At 31.7% G+C, this 18,524-nt stretch overlaps 3 protein-coding genes across 8 annotated transcripts; 1 reads left to right on the top strand and 2 right to left on the bottom strand.

Annotated features, from left to right (window-relative positions):
• Positions 1-303: 303 nt before the first annotated feature.
• LOC101263350 (uncharacterized) lies at positions 304-7,694 on the bottom strand. 6 transcript variants are annotated; one of them, XM_004229717.5, is made up of 10 exons: positions 7,497-7,694; positions 7,339-7,399; positions 7,121-7,183; positions 5,862-5,994; positions 4,858-5,155; positions 4,423-4,551; positions 4,291-4,340; positions 3,649-3,746; positions 3,283-3,570; positions 304-1,188 (listed from the first exon to the last, which is right to left on the bottom strand). In XM_004229717.5, the coding sequence occupies exons 3-10, from the start codon at positions 7,166-7,168 to the stop codon at positions 706-708; spliced, it is 1,527 nt and encodes a 508-aa protein (XP_004229765.1). In that variant the 5' UTR covers positions 7,169-7,183; positions 7,339-7,399; positions 7,497-7,694; the 3' UTR covers positions 304-705. The 6 variants fall into 6 exon arrangements, with proteins under 6 accessions (XP_004229765.1, XP_069143253.1, XP_010325451.1 ...); XM_069287152.1 differs by having other exon boundaries at positions 4,858-5,152; positions 7,497-7,664; XM_010327149.4 differs by lacking the exon at positions 7,339-7,399 and having other exon boundaries at positions 7,497-7,666.
• A 2,413-nt stretch (positions 7,695-10,107) lies between these two features.
• Positions 10,108-11,742, bottom strand: LOC101263641 (type III polyketide synthase A). Its single transcript, XM_004229718.5, has 2 exons — positions 11,431-11,742; positions 10,108-11,266 (listed from the first exon to the last, which is right to left on the bottom strand). The coding sequence occupies exons 1-2, from the start codon at positions 11,675-11,677 to the stop codon at positions 10,278-10,280; spliced, it is 1,236 nt and encodes a 411-aa protein (XP_004229766.2). The 5' UTR covers positions 11,678-11,742; the 3' UTR covers positions 10,108-10,277.
• Positions 11,743-15,177: 3,435 nt separating this feature from the next.
• LOC101264253 (deoxypodophyllotoxin synthase) lies at positions 15,178-17,001 on the top strand. The gene is made up of 3 exons (XM_004229720.5): positions 15,178-15,666; positions 15,747-16,083; positions 16,639-17,001. Exons 1-3 carry the CDS (start codon positions 15,308-15,310, stop codon positions 16,888-16,890), a joined length of 948 nt encoding a protein of 315 aa, XP_004229768.1. The 5' UTR covers positions 15,178-15,307; the 3' UTR covers positions 16,891-17,001.
• The last annotated feature ends 1,523 nt before the right edge of the window (positions 17,002-18,524 follow it).

The following is an 18,524-nucleotide window of genomic DNA, read 5'->3' on the forward strand; positions in this document are numbered from 1 at the left end:
AGAAGTGTAGCTGAAAGAAGGGGATATATCAAAAAGTAGTACGGTATCCAAATAATTTTTCCTTTCATAAATAAAAAAATATTAGTCGACGACAAAAAATTCAAAGACCAACCATTTTACAACACAGTAAGTTTAGTTTTCTGTTTTTGGGGAATATTATTGTAATTTCACTGTCCTATACTTAATCGATGAATAGAATTATATATCATCATATAACTCAAATTTACATCCCATTCTTCAGGGATAGTCAGTTTCTCATACACGTGTAGGCAATATTCATTCGAATTTCTGCAATATGATCTATTAAAGAGAAAGCACTTTCTATTAGCTAAATTTTCATTTGTAAGATTCAAACTGATGGCGAAATATAAGCCCATTAGACCACAAACCTTAGTGAATTTACAACTTCTAACAACAAATGGACAAGCTAAGAAATAAACAAGAGATGAACCAAATCTGCACATAAGAAAAAGCTTCATTCTTCACCCATTTTTTTTTACCAGCCACATTCCTTCCCTTTTTTTTCGATTATAGAAAAGGGAAGAGCCCGGGGGGCGAGGGGGTGGTTGTTCAATATGCATGTGATAATTTTATATATTCTATTCTGTATTTTCAACAAAAACGACCGAAACATATTATGACAAGATGGATGAAACACCTCGTTAAGCATCAATATCCAGAAACCGGAGGATGTTTGTATACGCTTCATTCATCTTTGCTTGATAGTTCATGTCTTCTCCTCTGTCCTACCTCTACTAGTAATGTTAGAAGAGCTTCACAAACTTGAGATGCATCAGCCTCTGTCGGGTTGTCATTTAATTCAGAATATACCATCCAAGCATGATCCAGTTTCCGTTTTGGCCTAACCACCACGGAGCCAGGGACTTCTGCATCACAACAAGTAACAAGCCCATCACTCTTCTCACCATACCTGATTTGAAGAAGCTGGGCACATGCAGCCATCACAGCACCAAGAGGCATCACCACTGGGAATGTAGTTGCAGGTTGGGCAGCGGAAAATGTGGGCAGTTCTGCATGTGCCACACGAGATAATGTGGCTAAAACTGCTGGAGAAATGCTGGCTTCTGTTCGGAAGGAAATAACAGGAAGCTCCTTTGGCAAATAGTATTTGCTCAAGAATTCCTTCCTCCTCTCATAAGTCAAATCTTCCAAAGCTAGCAAGTCCCCCTTCAAAACAGCAGCAGATATTAGAAACACAAAATGCTACCACTCAGCAAGAAAACAATTCCTCATATATCTGACAACTGGAGCTTGGAAGATCTGGATTTTTTTTTTCGTTTTGCTTTCTTTGGGCACCAGAAAATCAATCATCATTCTAAGAACATAACCCGTTAGGGATAGTTGCTATGACACCCTGCGACACATGTAACTTGATCCTAGGGTTTACGCATGGATTTGAAAACTTTTGTCTCTTTTCTAGGAAGGATTCGCGAGGCTAACGATGAGGCTTGTAAGTTCTGAGAGACAACTGAAAATGTAGCAGATATAGCAAGTAATCTCAACAAGATAAGGAATGAGCTTAGAGTTAAGTTAGCGTCTCGATGAGCTGAATTGAGAAAGAAAATCCAACAGAAATATAACAAATAGAGAAAAGATGATCCTGAAAACAAGTTTTCCAAGTTCGACTCTACCATCATGCAAACGAATCAAAGCATCCAACCCAGAACAATAAAACTAATGAATGAACCATTGTAAATCCTTTGAAAAAACTAACACAAGATGATGAACAGGTGACATATTATCTTAACACTTATCAAACAGTGTTTCTCCATTGAAAAGGAGAAGAAGAAAGTCCAGAATGACAACATCTTACATATACAATATTATGTTATATACAATGGATACACATTACATACACCGCTTACGTAGATGCAATTAAATATATGACCATAATAAGTAACAAAGAAAAAACTTAATGTTACTCCAACTATATATTACTTTTCTTGTCCTGCATCTTTTGTTAAATGTCATATAATATAGCTTTGAAGAAAACTGTAAGTTGCAGGTTCACATCACTTACAGGTCTTAACAGCTTAAGCCATGACCTTAATCATGAATAACATTATTTGGAACTTTCATAAGAGATGATCTGACTCATCTAATTTTTCTCCAAAACAAGGATGAGCAGATGTTTCTCGATTTTTTTCAGCCACTTCATCAGTTAGTCAATGTAGCTTGTTGGACCACACAATCGGCTATCCATGTATTATAGGAGAAGGTTGCTAGGTATGGCAATGGGGCGGTGCGGGGAGGGTTAAGATTAACCCACAAAATTTTTAGCCAACCCCGCATAACAACTTTTTTCATTTTCAGCCCGCCCAACCCCATCCCGCAGACACCTGCGCCGCTTAATTCTTTAAATATTTTCTTTTCTGGTTAAGTTTGATGCGAAAAATAATTACATAAAAATAAATTTATTTCTTCGTTAAATTATATTAATTTAATAGATAATGACTTACAAAAGGTCAATTGAGAATCATGTAAGAAATTGTATTGTTTTTTATTGAACCATTTTTATTTTCTATCTTGAATATTTTTGTAGCTTTAAAGAAATTATCGTAATAAATAATAATGCTCTATCACTCTTATAACAGGTAAAGAGTTAAAATTAAGTTTGAACCCACATAAAATCACATATACCCGCAACCGTCCAGCCCCACATTAGTTCTCAAAAAAAATTCACTTCAACCCGCTCCACATCCCTCCCACCCCGCACAACTCACAACCTTATATCCGCCCGCCCTGCATAGCCTTAAAACCCACCCAGCCCCGGATCCGCCCCATTGCCATTTCAAGTGATCATTCCAAAAACTAAAAACAAGTGTTTTTTTTTTCTGTTTATAATTCCTTTCCAGATTTCATATTTTGACGACCTAACTTCAGAAGAGATCTACACTAAATTATTGCATGCAGACAAATACCTCAAGTTTGAGCTTTCCTTGAACATCAAGCCATACTTCCATTGTTGTCTTGGCTGCCATTCCGATTACTTTCTTAAGTTCCCAACACATCTTTACCTTTACTGTTTCCCCCAAAAACATAATTCAAACGATCTTTGAAATAAAACAAACACACATCACAGGAATCTTGCATATTACTCCTCTTTGTACGCGTTGACCCACAGCATGAAAGAGTGAAATACTCTAAAACTACTGATGATTTTAAGCACGACGGAAATTTCATCTGATCGTACTATATTTGGACAGAAAACAAGACAATTCAACACATCAATAACAGAGAAGCGACAACTAGAGGATATACCTTGATTACTTTACAGATGAGGGTCTCCATAAGCTTGCGAATGTTTACATAATCACCAAGCTGTCCTTCTCGTAAAATGTCTGAAGCAATTGGACTTCCACCATATGGACTCTGTGCTAAAACCAGCCCTCCAACCTTATCTTTCAGATCAGTCCAATACATGGACAGAGCAGCTGCTGCATCTACTCCCCCTTTACTGTGTCCAAGAAGCAAGACACGTTTCCTGGAACCCCAATAAATTTCTTCAATGTAATCTTTAATTTCTCTCGCATTCTTCTCCACACAGGCCTGCTTATTTTATGTTAGGTAGTCTAAGAGAAAGCAGTCAGCTGCCCACATGGTCTACAAACAAGAAGATACCTATACCTCACTATGAATTTTGGCTATATGACAAGTGAGCCCCATTTTTGAAAAGCTTGTTTTTGTATTGACAAAGTAAAGCGGTCCATGATTGCTGAAGAGACCTGCATAGACCAGTAAATATCAGGATATCTGCTACTAAAGATGATTAGGTTGCTCATATCTAAAAGACACCTTGAACTGTAAGATCAATTTTCCAGCATCCCCTAATAAATAATAACTACTGCCTCCATCCCAATATTGTGGCACACTTTTCTTTTTCGTCCGTCCGTCCCAAAAAGAATGTCATCTTTCTATAATTAGAAATAATTTAACTTCATAATTCCCCTTCCATCCTTGATAAAATGATTGATTTTAAAATATTCCCTTCTTTCTTAAACCTCGTGTCAAGTCAAACTGTGTCATATAAATTGGACCGAAGGAGCTAATAATTAAAAGTAACTGAATAAAGCATGACCCTAAATATGGTCAAAGACAAGTGCAGGCAAATCTGGGGAACATAATCCACATAGCTGTACTGACACAAGCGACTGTTGGCACAGTACAACTGATAAGCTTTCCATAAATTCTCTTAGGCATATCTAATTTCAAATTTTAAACATTTTGGTTCGTTTACAATCACCGTTGATGGGAAAAGGGTGTTTTTACCTGGAACTAACAAGTAAACCATTGAATTTGGTAATCCATGTAGTCCATGCCTGACAAAAAGAGATCAGAACAGGTCAAATTGTGTCAGCGTTGGCAGTTGCAGTCAATTTACACATCAAGTGGTGTTTTTACCTAATATCATCAATGATTTCCACAAATCTATCAGTTTGATCATCAACCGGAGGCATATGTGAAGCACGTTGTAGCCATCCAATATCATCCGCTGACCCACGAACCGTCCTTCTCACCCTCTCTATAAGACTAAAAAAAATGCAAAAATCATGAGGAGAAGCACTTCAATAAGGACGAGTTATACGAATGGATAGAACCAGCAATACAAATTGTTCCTTAAAAGCAGTAAAATAAAAGATAGAGAAGTCCTTAGACTACAATAAAGGAATATGATAGTTTCCAAGATTCTCTAAGTTAGACTTTTTTTTTTAAAAAAAAAAACAGCTTCTATGTAGTTTCAGTTATCGATGTGACGATGACTATCCATACAAATGTATAACAAGAATATGACGGGCAATTTAACATGCCAACTTGTATCTATTCAGATAATCGTACCCTTGGAAAATGGAAATGCCATTTGGACTGGTACTCCTTGATAAAACTTGTGCACTGGAACCCTCAGATAGGTCCTCCGAGTTTTTGGCTGCATTACCACTTTGGGATGATTTTCTAGATAAGGTCCTGCTTAATCCTTCATGGAGAAGTGGAGCAGCAAGAGATGATTGAGATGTTTTACCAACAGCTAAATCACTTCCACTTGACGAAGCAGTATTTAAGGCAGGAGATCCTCTACTTTCGGCAGAACCAAATGTAACCATCTCCTGGCCTCCTAAGCCTCTGGAGGCAGGTTCTGCTACAGTTGAAAGCAGGAAAAAACATCATGCAAGCACTAAATTGATGACCCGTAACCACAGCTCATCAAATTCTAGAAGAACCAGAAAGGAATTTGCTCACAACAGAGATGCAACAACATACCCAATGTAGTCACACCAGAGGTCAGGAGTTAATATCATGTCATCTATACTTATGACCATGCTGCATCTTATGTGGAAGGGGAAAAGGAAAAACGGAAAGAAAAGGTTAAAATCTCAATTCCTAATATCTAGTGCCTCAACCTAAAAATCTAGTGATGCCAAGATACACTGTTGCAACTCAAAACAGATATGATCTAAGTATGCAAACAAAAAGTAGGACACTCATTTTTCGCTCATTTAAAGGATATCCAATCATGTCACTCCACAAAACAAGGTATATCTCAAGTAGGAAAAATTCAACAGTTTAACATGGCCCATTAGCTTACGCCACAAAATTCAGCATGGGAAGTCTAACCTGGAAGATATTACTTGGATACAATTGGCAACAAATTCAAAAAAGGAATTTTTCTCTTAAAATTCTAAGACAATAAAAAAGAAAACTTTTAAAGGTAGAAATTCTAAAACACATGCAGTATGCAAAACCTTAATGGATCAAAAATCTCAACAATCATCATTAAATGAACTCAGGAATAAATTTACTATGGGTAAACAAAGGGAATACATGAAAAGGTTCATGAAGCTCACCAGAAAAATCCATGAAACAGCGAGTAAATAAAGATGTCGTCTCAGAAAGATAGGAAGCAGCATCATTGAGAGCCGGCACAGAGGTAAGTAGCTGAGGGATAACCCTATTGTTTTGTAAGGAACTGTCATTTGCCTGGGCAAATAAAGGGGGCCGCATGAATTTCAAATAATAAAAGGACAAGAAAAACTTTCAGAAGTTAGGGACCAAATGCTTCATAGAAGTACATAGAGGTTATCAAAAAACATGTACACTTGAAAAAAGAAGATAAAAGCCAAGTAATATCTAATAGAAGTTGATAACTTTAAGCCTTAGTTCTTGGACAAATTCCTGATATCCAACCATAGTTCAAGTCTGCATAAATGGTAGTGACCTTGCCATGTAAGCGAGAGGAAAAGCAAAAATTTCATATGTAGGTAGGGATGATAATGGGCCAAACTTCTGCAATTATGCTTATCTAGTCTGCCTGAACATATGGGGTTGGTGTGGTAGAATTGTGGATTTAGCAATAAAGAGGAGATGAGGGCACTGTTAGTATTCTTAACCACTCAGTCCTCCAACACAGTTTTTCCATTCCTTTGCAAATCTTGTTTGACCTAATTTCACATCAACAGAGGGGGTTGGGTATACAGGATTGGCCTTCGTTACATTTCCTAGCATGGCTTAAGTTATTAGTCAAAGCTTGAAAAGTCACCTAAAATCAGAAATATTTTTTGTCACAGCATGCAAACCTAAGCAGTTAGTTAGTGGATCGAATATATTTACTGGAGGCTGACCCCGAACATGGTGGAAAATGGAGTGTGTGAATGAAACAACAGGATGTCAGTATGTTATGAACCATTAATAAGGTACACAATATATTTTGTGCAAATTTTGTCTCTCGACTTCATTACGAAGATTAATACGATTAATATCTTCTTACATCAGGACTATCGAAAACTTCTATCCCTACCAGGGGCTAATTACAAAACTGTTCTGTATAAGAAAACATCATTACAAATGCATAAGCGAAGTACCATTAACTGATCTAGGAACCCCTGGATCAACTAAAACCATAAAACCCAGCCTTTTTCGCACTTAAATTTCAAACATACTACATGAAACACAATATTCCCATAATTAGCTTTACACTACACATACTACTGCATTCAAAATGTAACTCCTTGGAGCATTTAAACATTGGTATTTCGATATAGAATAAAACTGGCAAAAAAATATTTTTTTTCCCCAATAAATTAGTAATCATGGGTTCGCATCTTACCACAAAGGGCTCCCTCGACTCCTGGGTTGTATTGTTACTCCCCTCCATATTATAAACTCACAGCTATAAACCAAACAAATTAAATTGAAGTCATAAACCAAAATTTAGGTAACAAATATGAAAAATCATTAGAAGGGGCCGGATAATTAAACATAAAACTTGCAAAAATTATATCTTTGATAAAAAAAATCATAAAATTTGAAAATACATCAAAATACCTTCAAAAAACTAACTCAATCAGCAGAAGAGATTGAAATGATCTTTGGCAATTTTACGATTCTGAAAAAAACGATTTTTTTTATTCATATTATTTTCAAAAATAAAATAAAAATTGTAAATAGGAGGCTTCGAGAATGATAGAGAAAGAGTAAATTACTTAATTGCAAAGCAATATCAAAGTTAACAAACACTCCTGAAGAAAAAAACGGCCGAAATTCTTTGAAACGTTGTCGTATAGAGATTATACGAAGAAAACGAAGGGGGTTGACGGTTACGTTTAGCGGAAACGAAGATCGTGCACCGCCCTATTTTTGGGCTGGGCCACATAGGATTTTGATCCAATTTGATTTTCAACAACCTAAAAAGAAAAAAGAAATAAAAAAAAGGAAAAATAACTTAAATACACAACTATAATTTTTATATGGAAAAATAACTTAAATACACAACTATAATTTTTATATTCTCCAATTTTCCCTACTTTTTTTAAATATTACATAATTCCCTTTTTTTTTTTTTTAGTGTAAGTTTTTAGATTCATTACATTCTCTCTTATAATACACATTTACCCATTTTAATGCTTATTTTTTCTCCATTAAAACACTCAACCTCTTAAATCAGTTTTTGAATTTTAAATTTTATCCATTTAAACACTCAACCTTTTAATCAGCTTTATGATTTTGAATTTTTAAATTTAATTAATTTTAATTAAAAGACCAAATTTTGAAATTTTGAATTTCAAAATTTAAAAAATTTGAAATTTAAAAAAGTAAAAATATCAGGAAGCAGGACAACTTCCATTAACTTCTACCGTCTTCTTCTTACTCCATCAAATTTCAGTTCTTTTTTTTCCTTAATCGTCTTCATTCATCTTAACCCATTACATTTTTTTCTTTTCTTTTTTGCAAGATTCTTTCATAAATTAATTATTGGATTTACTACCTCTCTCGTTGATAAGTGCAAGCAAGCCTCGAATCCTCACTTTCATTCTTTAGCTCTATTATGGTAAATTCCCACATTGGAAAGAAAATAGGAAAAAGTTTTTTCATGATCATATGAATCTTCAGAAGGATTCAAACAAAGACTCTGGCGAAATATCAAAATCAAAGGTTGTCAAAATACAACAAAAAAAAAGAAAAAAAAGCAGCAAACATTGTTGTTAGGCCTATATTGTCTCGGGTTAGTATTTTGGTACTTAAAAATGTTGTTGAAATTAGTAAAAAATTTGAGGAATCTAGTGTGCTTGCCGATACATTTGAATAAGTGTGTATAGTGTTTTAGAGGTGAATTGATACATGAATTTGTTGTGTATCATAATATTTTATATGTATCATGAAGTTTTGAAAATTGTTGTAATGTATCATTCAATAAGTTTCGTAAATGCGTCATCAACTGTGCTTGATGATACATATAAAATCAGTGTGTACAGTGTTTAGTCAATTCACTGATACATGTAGTAGATATGTATCACATGTTTTGCATATAGTATGAATTTCTGAAAACTGATATCATGTATTAGTAAGGTATTAGTTGTTTAGTTGATGTACTGATACATGTTTGAAAATTGTTATAATGTATCATTCACTAAGTTTAATAAATGCGTCATTAACTGTACTTGATGATACATATAGAATCAGTGTGTATATTGTTTAGTCGATGTTTCTCATACATGTATTAAATATGAAATTAAATCTCCAACAACGATTCCGTCGATTTTGTAACTTTCATACTGCAATTTGTTCACCCAAATTCCGGAATGTCTCATCAAAATCGAAGTATTCATCTTGAAAAATCCACTGTAACAACAATAAAATTATTGTAGTTCGAAATTTAACAGATTGTTCAAAAAAATTATTTTCAAAATAGATGACATAATCTTTGTTTTTCAAAATTTGAAATTAATATCCAATTAAGTGCTGATTTTATGCTGATTAATGATATGTTACCGTAAATTTAGCTGTTTTATTAACAACATTAACTGTACTGTTTTTTCCCCTTTTTTTTCTCAACAATTTAAAATTACCATGTATCATTTACCATGTATCACTAAAGTCTAAAGTATCACGGCTCAACAAATTTAAGGGATTTTTTGTAAATACTAAATTTGTCGGGACAAAATGATATTATTGAATTACATGGGATTCTTTAAATTTTTACTAAAAAAAATGTGTGTTTAACGTATTATTCATCATTAAAATTTATTATATGTGAATAATAAATTATTTTTTGTAATATGTATTAAAAGTTATGAAGTTAAAAAAAAATTATTTATAAATAATAAATAATTTTTATTATAATATATTTATGTAAGCTTCTTTAAAAAAACATACCTAGTTAGACAAACATTTCTACCGTGTTTGCTAATTCTTCTTTTAGTTTGCTCATTAATTCATAATTTGGAACTTCTTATAGTTTGCTTATTATTAATTAAGAAGGAGAGGCGAGCGAAAAGGAGAGAGGCAAATAAGATTCCTAAATATAGTATCTAGACGCGTCACATAGTTGTATTTGAAATCTAAAATCTGGTAAAATTCATTATATCGTAAACGAGTGTGAATTTAGATATTTAGCACTTTAACTTTAAGATCCGATCATAACTAGTTTTTCAAATTTACTTTTTATTTTGCCACAAAATTTTTTTTTTCTTATTGAATACCACTTTTAAAGGAATAAAACAGACATGTTAATTTAAAAAGTTTAATTTTTTTTTTATATATATATTTAAATTTTATCGCTAGAAAACTTGTTACACAGAACAAATACATAAAAGGTAAATCTTAACAAACATGTAACTATTGTTATTAGACAAATTTAACATCCTTTCTCCATGAATAATTTTCTTCCACAATTCGAACAAACATAAAATTGCATGAGTTATGAAACTCACGTCTTTCTTATTTCATATAAAAAAAGAAAATAAATAAGGTTATAAGATGTGGATTTAAATTAGAAGACTCCTAAGGAGTATGCCTTCAAAAGTAATTCCAGGACCAAATGCTAATGCAAGTCCCCATTCTTCACCAGCATCTTTCTTATTCTTCATCTCTTCCCTCATATTCTCAATCACATAGAAAATAGTATTGCTACTGACATTGCCAAAATCCATCAATGCCTTTCTGCTACAATTCAATTTCTCATTTTGTAGCTTCATTGTCTTCTCCAATCTGTCTAATATAGCCGGTCCACCCGGATGAACAGCCCAAAACAAGTCATTGTAATTACTTCCCTGCAATTCATCCCTCTTCGCTATCAATTTCTTGCAAAACTCTTCGATGTTCTCCTGAATTTTCTCAGGAAGGTCTCGGCCTAATTTGAAGTTTATCCCTTCATCAGTAAGTCGTCCATCGATCACATTCTTAGTCCCTGGCAGAAACTGTTGCATCGCGAAATTCAGCTCAATGAAAGGGGACTCTGTTCCAATAATTGGCTCTGTTCCAATTATGACAGCAGCAGCTCCATCGCCGAAAAGTGCAGCACCAACTAGATCGTAGGGTCTAGCGTTATTAGGTGGCCTAAAACCAAGTATTGTAGTTTCAGAAGTTGTTAACAAAACTCTGCTGCCTGGATTGTTTTCAGCTATATCTTTGGCAACTCTAAGACCTGTTACACCACCATAACATCCTAAAAAGTAGAGCATTACGCGCCCAACGTCACTTCTCAGTCCAAGCTCAGTGGAGAGATGAAGATCACCTCCTGGTAAGCGTATTTCGCTTGATGAAACATAAACAATGTGACTGATCTCATCAACGGATCTTCCCCATTCCTTAATACAAGCCAAACTGGCTTCTTTTGCCATTTCAACAACCGCTTCATTCGCTATTTCTAGCCTTTGATTTATTGTTGGTGTGCCTTCAGTTGCTAGTTCTGGATACTTTTCCAATATTTCTTTAGACATCACTGTGTATCTTGTCTTCACAGTAGTAGTTTTGCCTACAATAATAAAAAAAAAAAGTTGTTATGTTGTCATGAAAAATTGTACTAAGTAACAGTTCCAACTCTTATGTAACGGTTAAATAAGACAATTTACCTGCTACAACATCATGTTAAAATAAGCTAATAGAAATAACATGAATAGAAGTAAATTTTTTGCTTACAAAGGCGCTCCAATTTCTCCTTAATTCTCAAATCTTTACAATTGGTGTCGCGCATGTAGCCTTCAACCAAACAATCCTGAGGGACGAGTTGTGGAGGAAGAGCCTTGCCAATGGCAAGAATAGTGGCTTTTCCTGGAGTAGGAAGGCGTAAAAAGTGGTTAGATGCACCATTAACATTCTTGTTGTTGTGAGACATATTTGGACTTAAGATTGAGTGATATCTTTGGTATGAGATTGTTACAAACATGTTGAATGAAGATGTATAAATGGTGAGATAAATTTGTTGTTTGGAGAAAAGTTGGTTTAATTGTGTTGAGAGAACTATTGGCATGACAAAATTTAAAAATAGTACATGCTTTAACAATGAAGTAGATTTTAGATATTTCATGATTGAGTTCTTGTACATGGTTTAATTTGTGTGAAGATATAAAATAATATGAAAGCAATCTTTTCCTTCCCCTTATAATTTTCTTAATATTATGTTGTTCAAATGTTAATAAGTTTGAAATATTTTTTGTTGTCTTCTTATTTTTCATTTCTAATAATGTTGTTATTCTTCTCCTGGTATGTATAAGATTTGCACGGCGTATACATGTATACCGTTAAAGATATTAATTGTTTATTTTCTTTTAGAGGTTACTAGCCATAATCAAAGTTAATTTATCTGCTTAGAGTGTATTTGATATCACAATATAACAGAAATTGTAATATGGAAAATTTGCGAACAAGGCTTGTGGCTAAGAAGTAAGTACTTCTTCATCCTTAACCAAGAGATCTCGGGTTCGAGCTCCCTTGGATACGGAGTCGCTTTTGTAAGAGAGAGATTTATCCCGCAATGTGGGACTTTCCTTCGTATACGTTAATATGTAGTTCGGATACATTAAAAACTAGATCAAATACATAATATATAGCTTAGATACATTAAATACTTACTCAGATACATTAATATGTAGCTTTCATACATAATATGTAGTCTTGATACATTAAATGCTGACTCGGATACATTAAAGAAGTAAATAATTTTTAAGATTTTAAAGTTATAAGAGATAATGAAAATAAGTAAAAAAAAAAAAGTATATATTTTCTGTAATTTGTCGAAAAGAATAAAATGGATTGGACCAATACGGGCTGTACCCATGCTGCTCGTGTTGGTTGGGCCCTTCAAGTGAGGCCCGTCTCCAACATAACTTCATGCAAAAGCAAAAGAAAAAACATTGAAGAATTTAATCCTTCTTTTAGGATGAAGAATCACGTAAGAACACAAATATGTAATATGTATTTACGGTATAAAATTATAGTTTTGTAAAAAATTATGATTTATAACTATAGTTATGATTTTATAGCAATTATTTTTCTCTCCTTCTCTCCCTCGCCTCTCTATGCAATACGAATATAAATAATAACAATCAATGATATAAATAAAAAAAGTAACAGAAACACACATGGTAACATGAAAACATAATACACAAGGCAACGGATGGATCTAATTTTTTTTTACAAATCGAATCGAATACACATAATACAAATACATTTGTTATGAATTACAATAATGATACAATTGTATTAGTTGATATAAATTATATTCTTTAATATAGTTTATTTACACTATGAATTGAATACAATAGTCTTTTTAATACAATTGTATTCATTTATAGAAATCTATGAATTGAATACAATAGTCTTTTTAATACAATTGTATTCATTTATAGAAATCAATAGTATTAGTTATATTCATGGTACAATTATCGATCTGATATACGAAATAATTGTATCTCTCTTCTCTCTCCCAAATCTTACTTGTCCTTTTCCCCTCTCTCACAATCTCGCTCGTTTTTCTCCTCTTTCTAATAGCTAGTATTTTATGCAAATCAATTACATTAATTATATTTGTGATACAATTATCGATCGAATATATAAATTAATTATATATTTATATAAATGGTTAATTATGAATATTCATTATCTTGTTAATATAATCTAATGACAATCATATTAATTATACTAAATCCTTTATTTTATGAAGCTAGTTGGCTGAGCTTGGTTTTATCTTATGAGTAGTTATTATGTCCAATCTAACTGCACTTAAATAATTGAACTTTGTCTTTTGTATGAACAATCGTTTAACAAATACTCTTTGATTTGACTTAAGCATAAAAAAAGATGCACCAAAATATTAATTAGTGGAGTACCTAATTTTAGGGAGAAATTATGCGAATAAGCAAATAATACAGTTAATTAGTTAACATAATTATAGTTTAAATTAGTTATCATTCGTCATTAGTTTTTAAGCAAAATTACGCAGCGAATTTCAATGTATAAACATGAAGTTTTCAGGATTTGTATTACATAATTTGTTGTGACTTTTATATAATATTATTATATAATATAATGTGTATAACGATTTAAAGATTAGATATTTTCGTTTGTTTAAATTTGTTTTTTGAGTTTGCACAAAAATAAATATAAATCAATTGACACTAACCAGTTTATATAAATATGGACAAAAAATGACTAAATTATATAAATATACGAGAATTATATAAACATACACGCGAATTATAAAACAAGGTCGTCCATAACAACTTAAATTATAACTACCGCCTATAATTATGCAGACAATAGCTAAAAAGACTAATTAAGTTTATTATAGTGATATTTGAGAAATTTTCTTTAATTTTGCTAAAAGAAGATTTTCGCGAAGATAAATATGATAATTAAGTATAAGTAGATTAAACAAATAATATTAAAGAACAAACCACATTTTTAAGTTCTTCACGATAAATTAATACACTTTGGCGCTAAATTATTTGCGTAAGCATAACTTGCTTAATGCTTATTATAACGATCAACAACTTATTGGATATTTGTTACACGTAATTCGTGATGTATCGTATTATATTATGAATAATAAATTTTAATCCATTAGTTATATGTCTCCAAGTATGTATATATACAATATAATATAATATAGACAAATATTAAATTATGAATCGGCTAGTTAGTTGAGCTTAGTTTATCTTATGATTAGTTATGATGTCCAAATTTAAGATGTAATTAACTCTTTATTTGTTTTTACGTGAACAACTGCCTAATAAATAATATGCGTCACGATTAAGAAAATTAAGAAAATAAAAATGCACCAATCAAGCTTTCAATAATTATAATTCTTTATAAGTTAATAATGCACCCTAAAATAATAAATAGGACATACTGTGACCTCATGAGTACATCAATCATAATTTTCTTACCCGTCCATCTTAATAACTTTTTTTCAAATAAAAGAAATTATCTGAATATATTAACCTGATTACAAATTGTATTTTTTTAAAAATAGTTTTTTCAGAAAAGTGATTTTGAAAAAAAAAAATTGCTTAATCATTTGAAAAGTGTGTTTTTTTAAAATAAGAAATTGCGTTTAACTAATCTTTTTTAAAATATGTTTTTTAGAGTCAAATTACTATAAAGGACAAGTATTAATTAATATTAAGATTATTTTATAGAGATAAATTAATTTAAACATCTATTACAAAAAAATTAACTAAATTTTTATTTTCATTAAATTCAAATTCAAATTTTCAATCAATACACCTTTTTAAAAAAGGTTGAAATCTTTAATTGTTTTATTCATTTTTTCTAATCATGCAATTGCTGTTCCCTTTTTTCTAATTCTAAAAGTTAATACGTAAAATAATAATAATAAATAATGATCCATAAATGTAAAATAAAACATAAATTTTTTTTATACATAAATAATTCAATGTCTTTGTAAAAAATAATGGAGCATTTTGTAAACAAGTGGATGTAACGCCTATATAACTTGAGAGAGTGATGCATATACCTATAAACCTTTAAGGTTCAAAGTAAAAACCCATTAATTATGAGTGATTACAAAATCCCCAAAATTAATCTCACCAAATTAGACAAGCACTCAAATTCTTGGGTACCATTATGCAATGAGGTTCGACATGCCCTTGAAGAACATGGTTATTTTATAGCACTATATGAGGATGCTAATAATAAAATTTCCAAGGAAATATTTGATGTAATGGAAGAATTATTTGATCTCCCCATCGAAACAAAGAGAAAAAACACTTCAGACGTTTACTTCTATCGTTACAAAGGTCAATTATTAACCGCTCCTCTTCACGAAAGCTTTGGAATCCCACATCCAACTGATGTTGAAGCACTTCAAAGCTTCACCACACTTATGTGGCCACAAGGCAACCAAAGATTTTGGTATATATCACAACTAGTAAATTAATTTGTATAAAGTATTTTAATTTTAATTTTAATTTTTTTTTTTTTTTTGTTGTAAGTGAAACAATGACATCGTACATAAAGGTAGGAGCAGAAATAGAACAGTTGGTTGATAAAATGGTGTTTGAAAGCTACGGATTACCAGAAAAGCACTACGAATCTCATGTCGCAGCTACTACATACCTCCTCCGCCCCACCAAGTACAGAGCAGCACCTGCTGGGGCGGAGGACGGTATTGGCAATGTAGGTTCCAATATACATACAGATAAAGGCTTCTCAGCGGTTCTATTTCAGAATCAGATAAATGCTTTGCAAATCGAAACAAAAAGTGGGGAGTGGATTCCTATTGATGTACCTCCATCTGCATTTGTCTTCGTGGCTGGTGATGCTTATGAGGTACTACTATGCTTTTTTCTTATTTATTTTTTCATCTATCTCGTGTCTGATATCCACATATATTAATATATGGCCAAATACATAAGCAGATTTCTAAATTTGTTGAGTTTTTTCCCTCAGGTATCTCAACTATGTCATTTTCTTATTGAATCATTGAACCCCCATAATCTGTTCCGTTTAAACAAACACTGTTGTCTGATGTGGAACCATATTCGTGAGGGGTATTGATAGAAGATACATATGTTGTTCCTGAACTCATTAGTCCAATTGATAGTGAAAATGTTCGAGAATAATTGTGTTTCACTTAAGTGATTTGAAGACATTAGAAAACAAATGAGATTAACACGGTTTGTGTTCATTCGTTCAATCAAAATTATTACAATTCGAACACAATTGGAGACATTTACAATAGAAAAGTCGATCAAAATCAACCAACAGTATTTTAAAGGAATAAATTATGGGTGGTTTAATGATGAGGAAAAAAATCCAACTAATTTAAGGATCTGTTTATGTATTTGACCTTAATATATATATATATGTTATTAATGAGCGTAGGCATGGAGTAATGGAAGAATATATTCACCAAGACACCAAGTGTTGATGAAAGAGGATAAGCAAAGGTATACATTGGCGTTATTCACATTCAATAAAGGAATAACAGATATACCTGAGGAATTGGTGGATGAAACACATCCTTTACAATACAAGCCTTTTGATAATTTTGATTTAGTTATGTACTACAGTACTGGTGCTAGCCCCATGGCTTATGGCACTGCTAAACCTTACTGTGGTATTAATGCTCAATAGATACCTATTTTATTATAAATAATATGAGTTCAAACTAGTTTTACGATGAACTCTATGTGTAATTTCAACTATCTATTTCAAATTCAATATAATATAAGATTGTTACATTTATTGACCTAATGCTCAGTTGAAGTGATAACTCTGTATTTTTCAACATCCAAGGGATAGAAGTGGCTAATATAGAGATAAGCTCGTATCTAAATTTTTGGGGATTGTTTAGAGGAGATTAGAATTAATTGGGATTGAAAAGAAAAACAATCTGTATAGATAAAAATGAACGTTTGCAATGTATAAATATTGTTTATAAATATGCATACATCTCTAAGACATAGTTATACACAATATATACAAAGTAATATTTTATTTACAATATTGAAACATCAAAATAACAATTTATATAACTTTACGTTAAATTAGGGCATCTCCAACCCAATCCTCTATTTTACTCTCCAAATATAGAGTTATCTATTTTTTCAGACAACCAACTCCAATTCAATTCTCTATTTTACTCTCTACAAAAAAAAAAATCTCTCTTGTCAATATTATATTAGTATTTCTATTTCATTCTTATTTTCATATTTTATAATATAACTTTTTTATTTTTTTCCAAATACTCTATTTAATTTTTAATGTGATATAAAATTATATGTTATTCTAAATTTTTAAACAACATAAATTGGAAGAAACTATAATATAATATAAAAACTAGGGAACAAATACAAATAAAGTGATATACAATTACATAAACACTAAATTTTCAAAATCATTACTATCCATCATAAATGCTCTACTAATGCATTACGGAGTTCAAAATGAGTATTTTTATCTTTAATATTTTTTATATCTAGCTAAAAGTTGTTCAAATCGGAGATTTTCATCTACCACGATTTTTATAGTAGGGTTGAAGCCTCTACAACATCTTGAATTGGTGCATTGAAATCACAGTTATCCTCTATTATAATGTTGTGCAGTATAATACATGCAATCATTATATCATATAGCAAATCCTTTCTCAAAAAATGTGACGGTCCTGCAATAATTGCAAAACGTGATTGCAAAATTTCGAATACACGTTCAAAATTTTTTGGGCACGATTCTTGTTTCATCGCGAAATATCTCTTCTTTTGGGAATGAAGATCACGAATAGTTTGAACAATTGTAGATCAGCTAAGTAATAACCCATATTGTATTCTTTTCCTTGAATAACATAATGGGCGGGAGACGCAATACCACTAGCAAGATTGAAAAATAAATGTGATGCCTCTAAAACATTAATATCGTTGTTGGTGTCAGGCAAACCAAAATAAGCATGTCGAAAGGCTAGATGGATATATCAAAGCCAAGGAATTTCGAGACAAACTAATATTTTAATAAAAAAATTTAGAAAGTAATAGTGATCCAAATGTTCGTGATTACCTGCAACGAGAACAACAAAGAATACTTAAAAAAAGAAATTGATAGTCACAACACAATCAACCACAATCGCAACAATTTTTGGAATCATATCCTAAGTTTTTTCGAATAGTGCTAGATTTGGAAATGGAATTATTAAAAAATTATTGTGATTAATTAATTATTTTGTTATGCATTGTATTTTATCTTGTATTTAAATTATTATGCTATGGATTATATTG

This window comes from Solanum lycopersicum, chromosome 1 (genome assembly GCF_036512215.1).
Source record: "Solanum lycopersicum chromosome 1, SLM_r2.1".
NCBI classification, from domain to species: Eukaryota; Viridiplantae; Streptophyta; class Magnoliopsida; order Solanales; family Solanaceae; genus Solanum; species Solanum lycopersicum.

Coding starts and splice junctions, on each gene's coding strand:
- LOC101263641 (XM_004229718.5), bottom strand. CDS start 11,677: ATGTTTGTAACAATCTCATACCAAAGATATCACTCAATCTTAAGTCCA. Junction 11,267..11,430: donor GGAGAAATTGGAGCGCCTTT/GTAAGCAAAAAA, acceptor TTATTATTGTAG/GCAAAACTACTACTGTGAAG.
- LOC101263350 (XM_004229717.5), bottom strand. CDS start 7,168: ATGGAGGGGAGTAACAATACAACCCAGGAGTCGAGGGAGCCCTTTGTG. Junction 4,552..4,857: donor GGCATTTCCATTTTCCAAGG/GTACGATTATCT, acceptor CATTTTTTTTAG/TCTTATAGAGAGGGTGAGAA. Junction 3,571..3,648: donor TAGCCAAAATTCATAGTGAG/GTATAGGTATCT, acceptor TAAAATAAGCAG/GCCTGTGTGGAGAAGAATGC.
- LOC101264253 (XM_004229720.5), top strand. CDS start 15,308: ATGAGTGATTACAAAATCCCCAAAATTAATCTCACCAAATTAGACAAG. Junction 15,667..15,746: donor CAAGGCAACCAAAGATTTTG/GTATATATCACA, acceptor TTTTGTTGTAAG/TGAAACAATGACATCGTACA. Junction 16,084..16,638: donor TGGCTGGTGATGCTTATGAG/GTACTACTATGC, acceptor TAATGAGCGTAG/GCATGGAGTAATGGAAGAAT.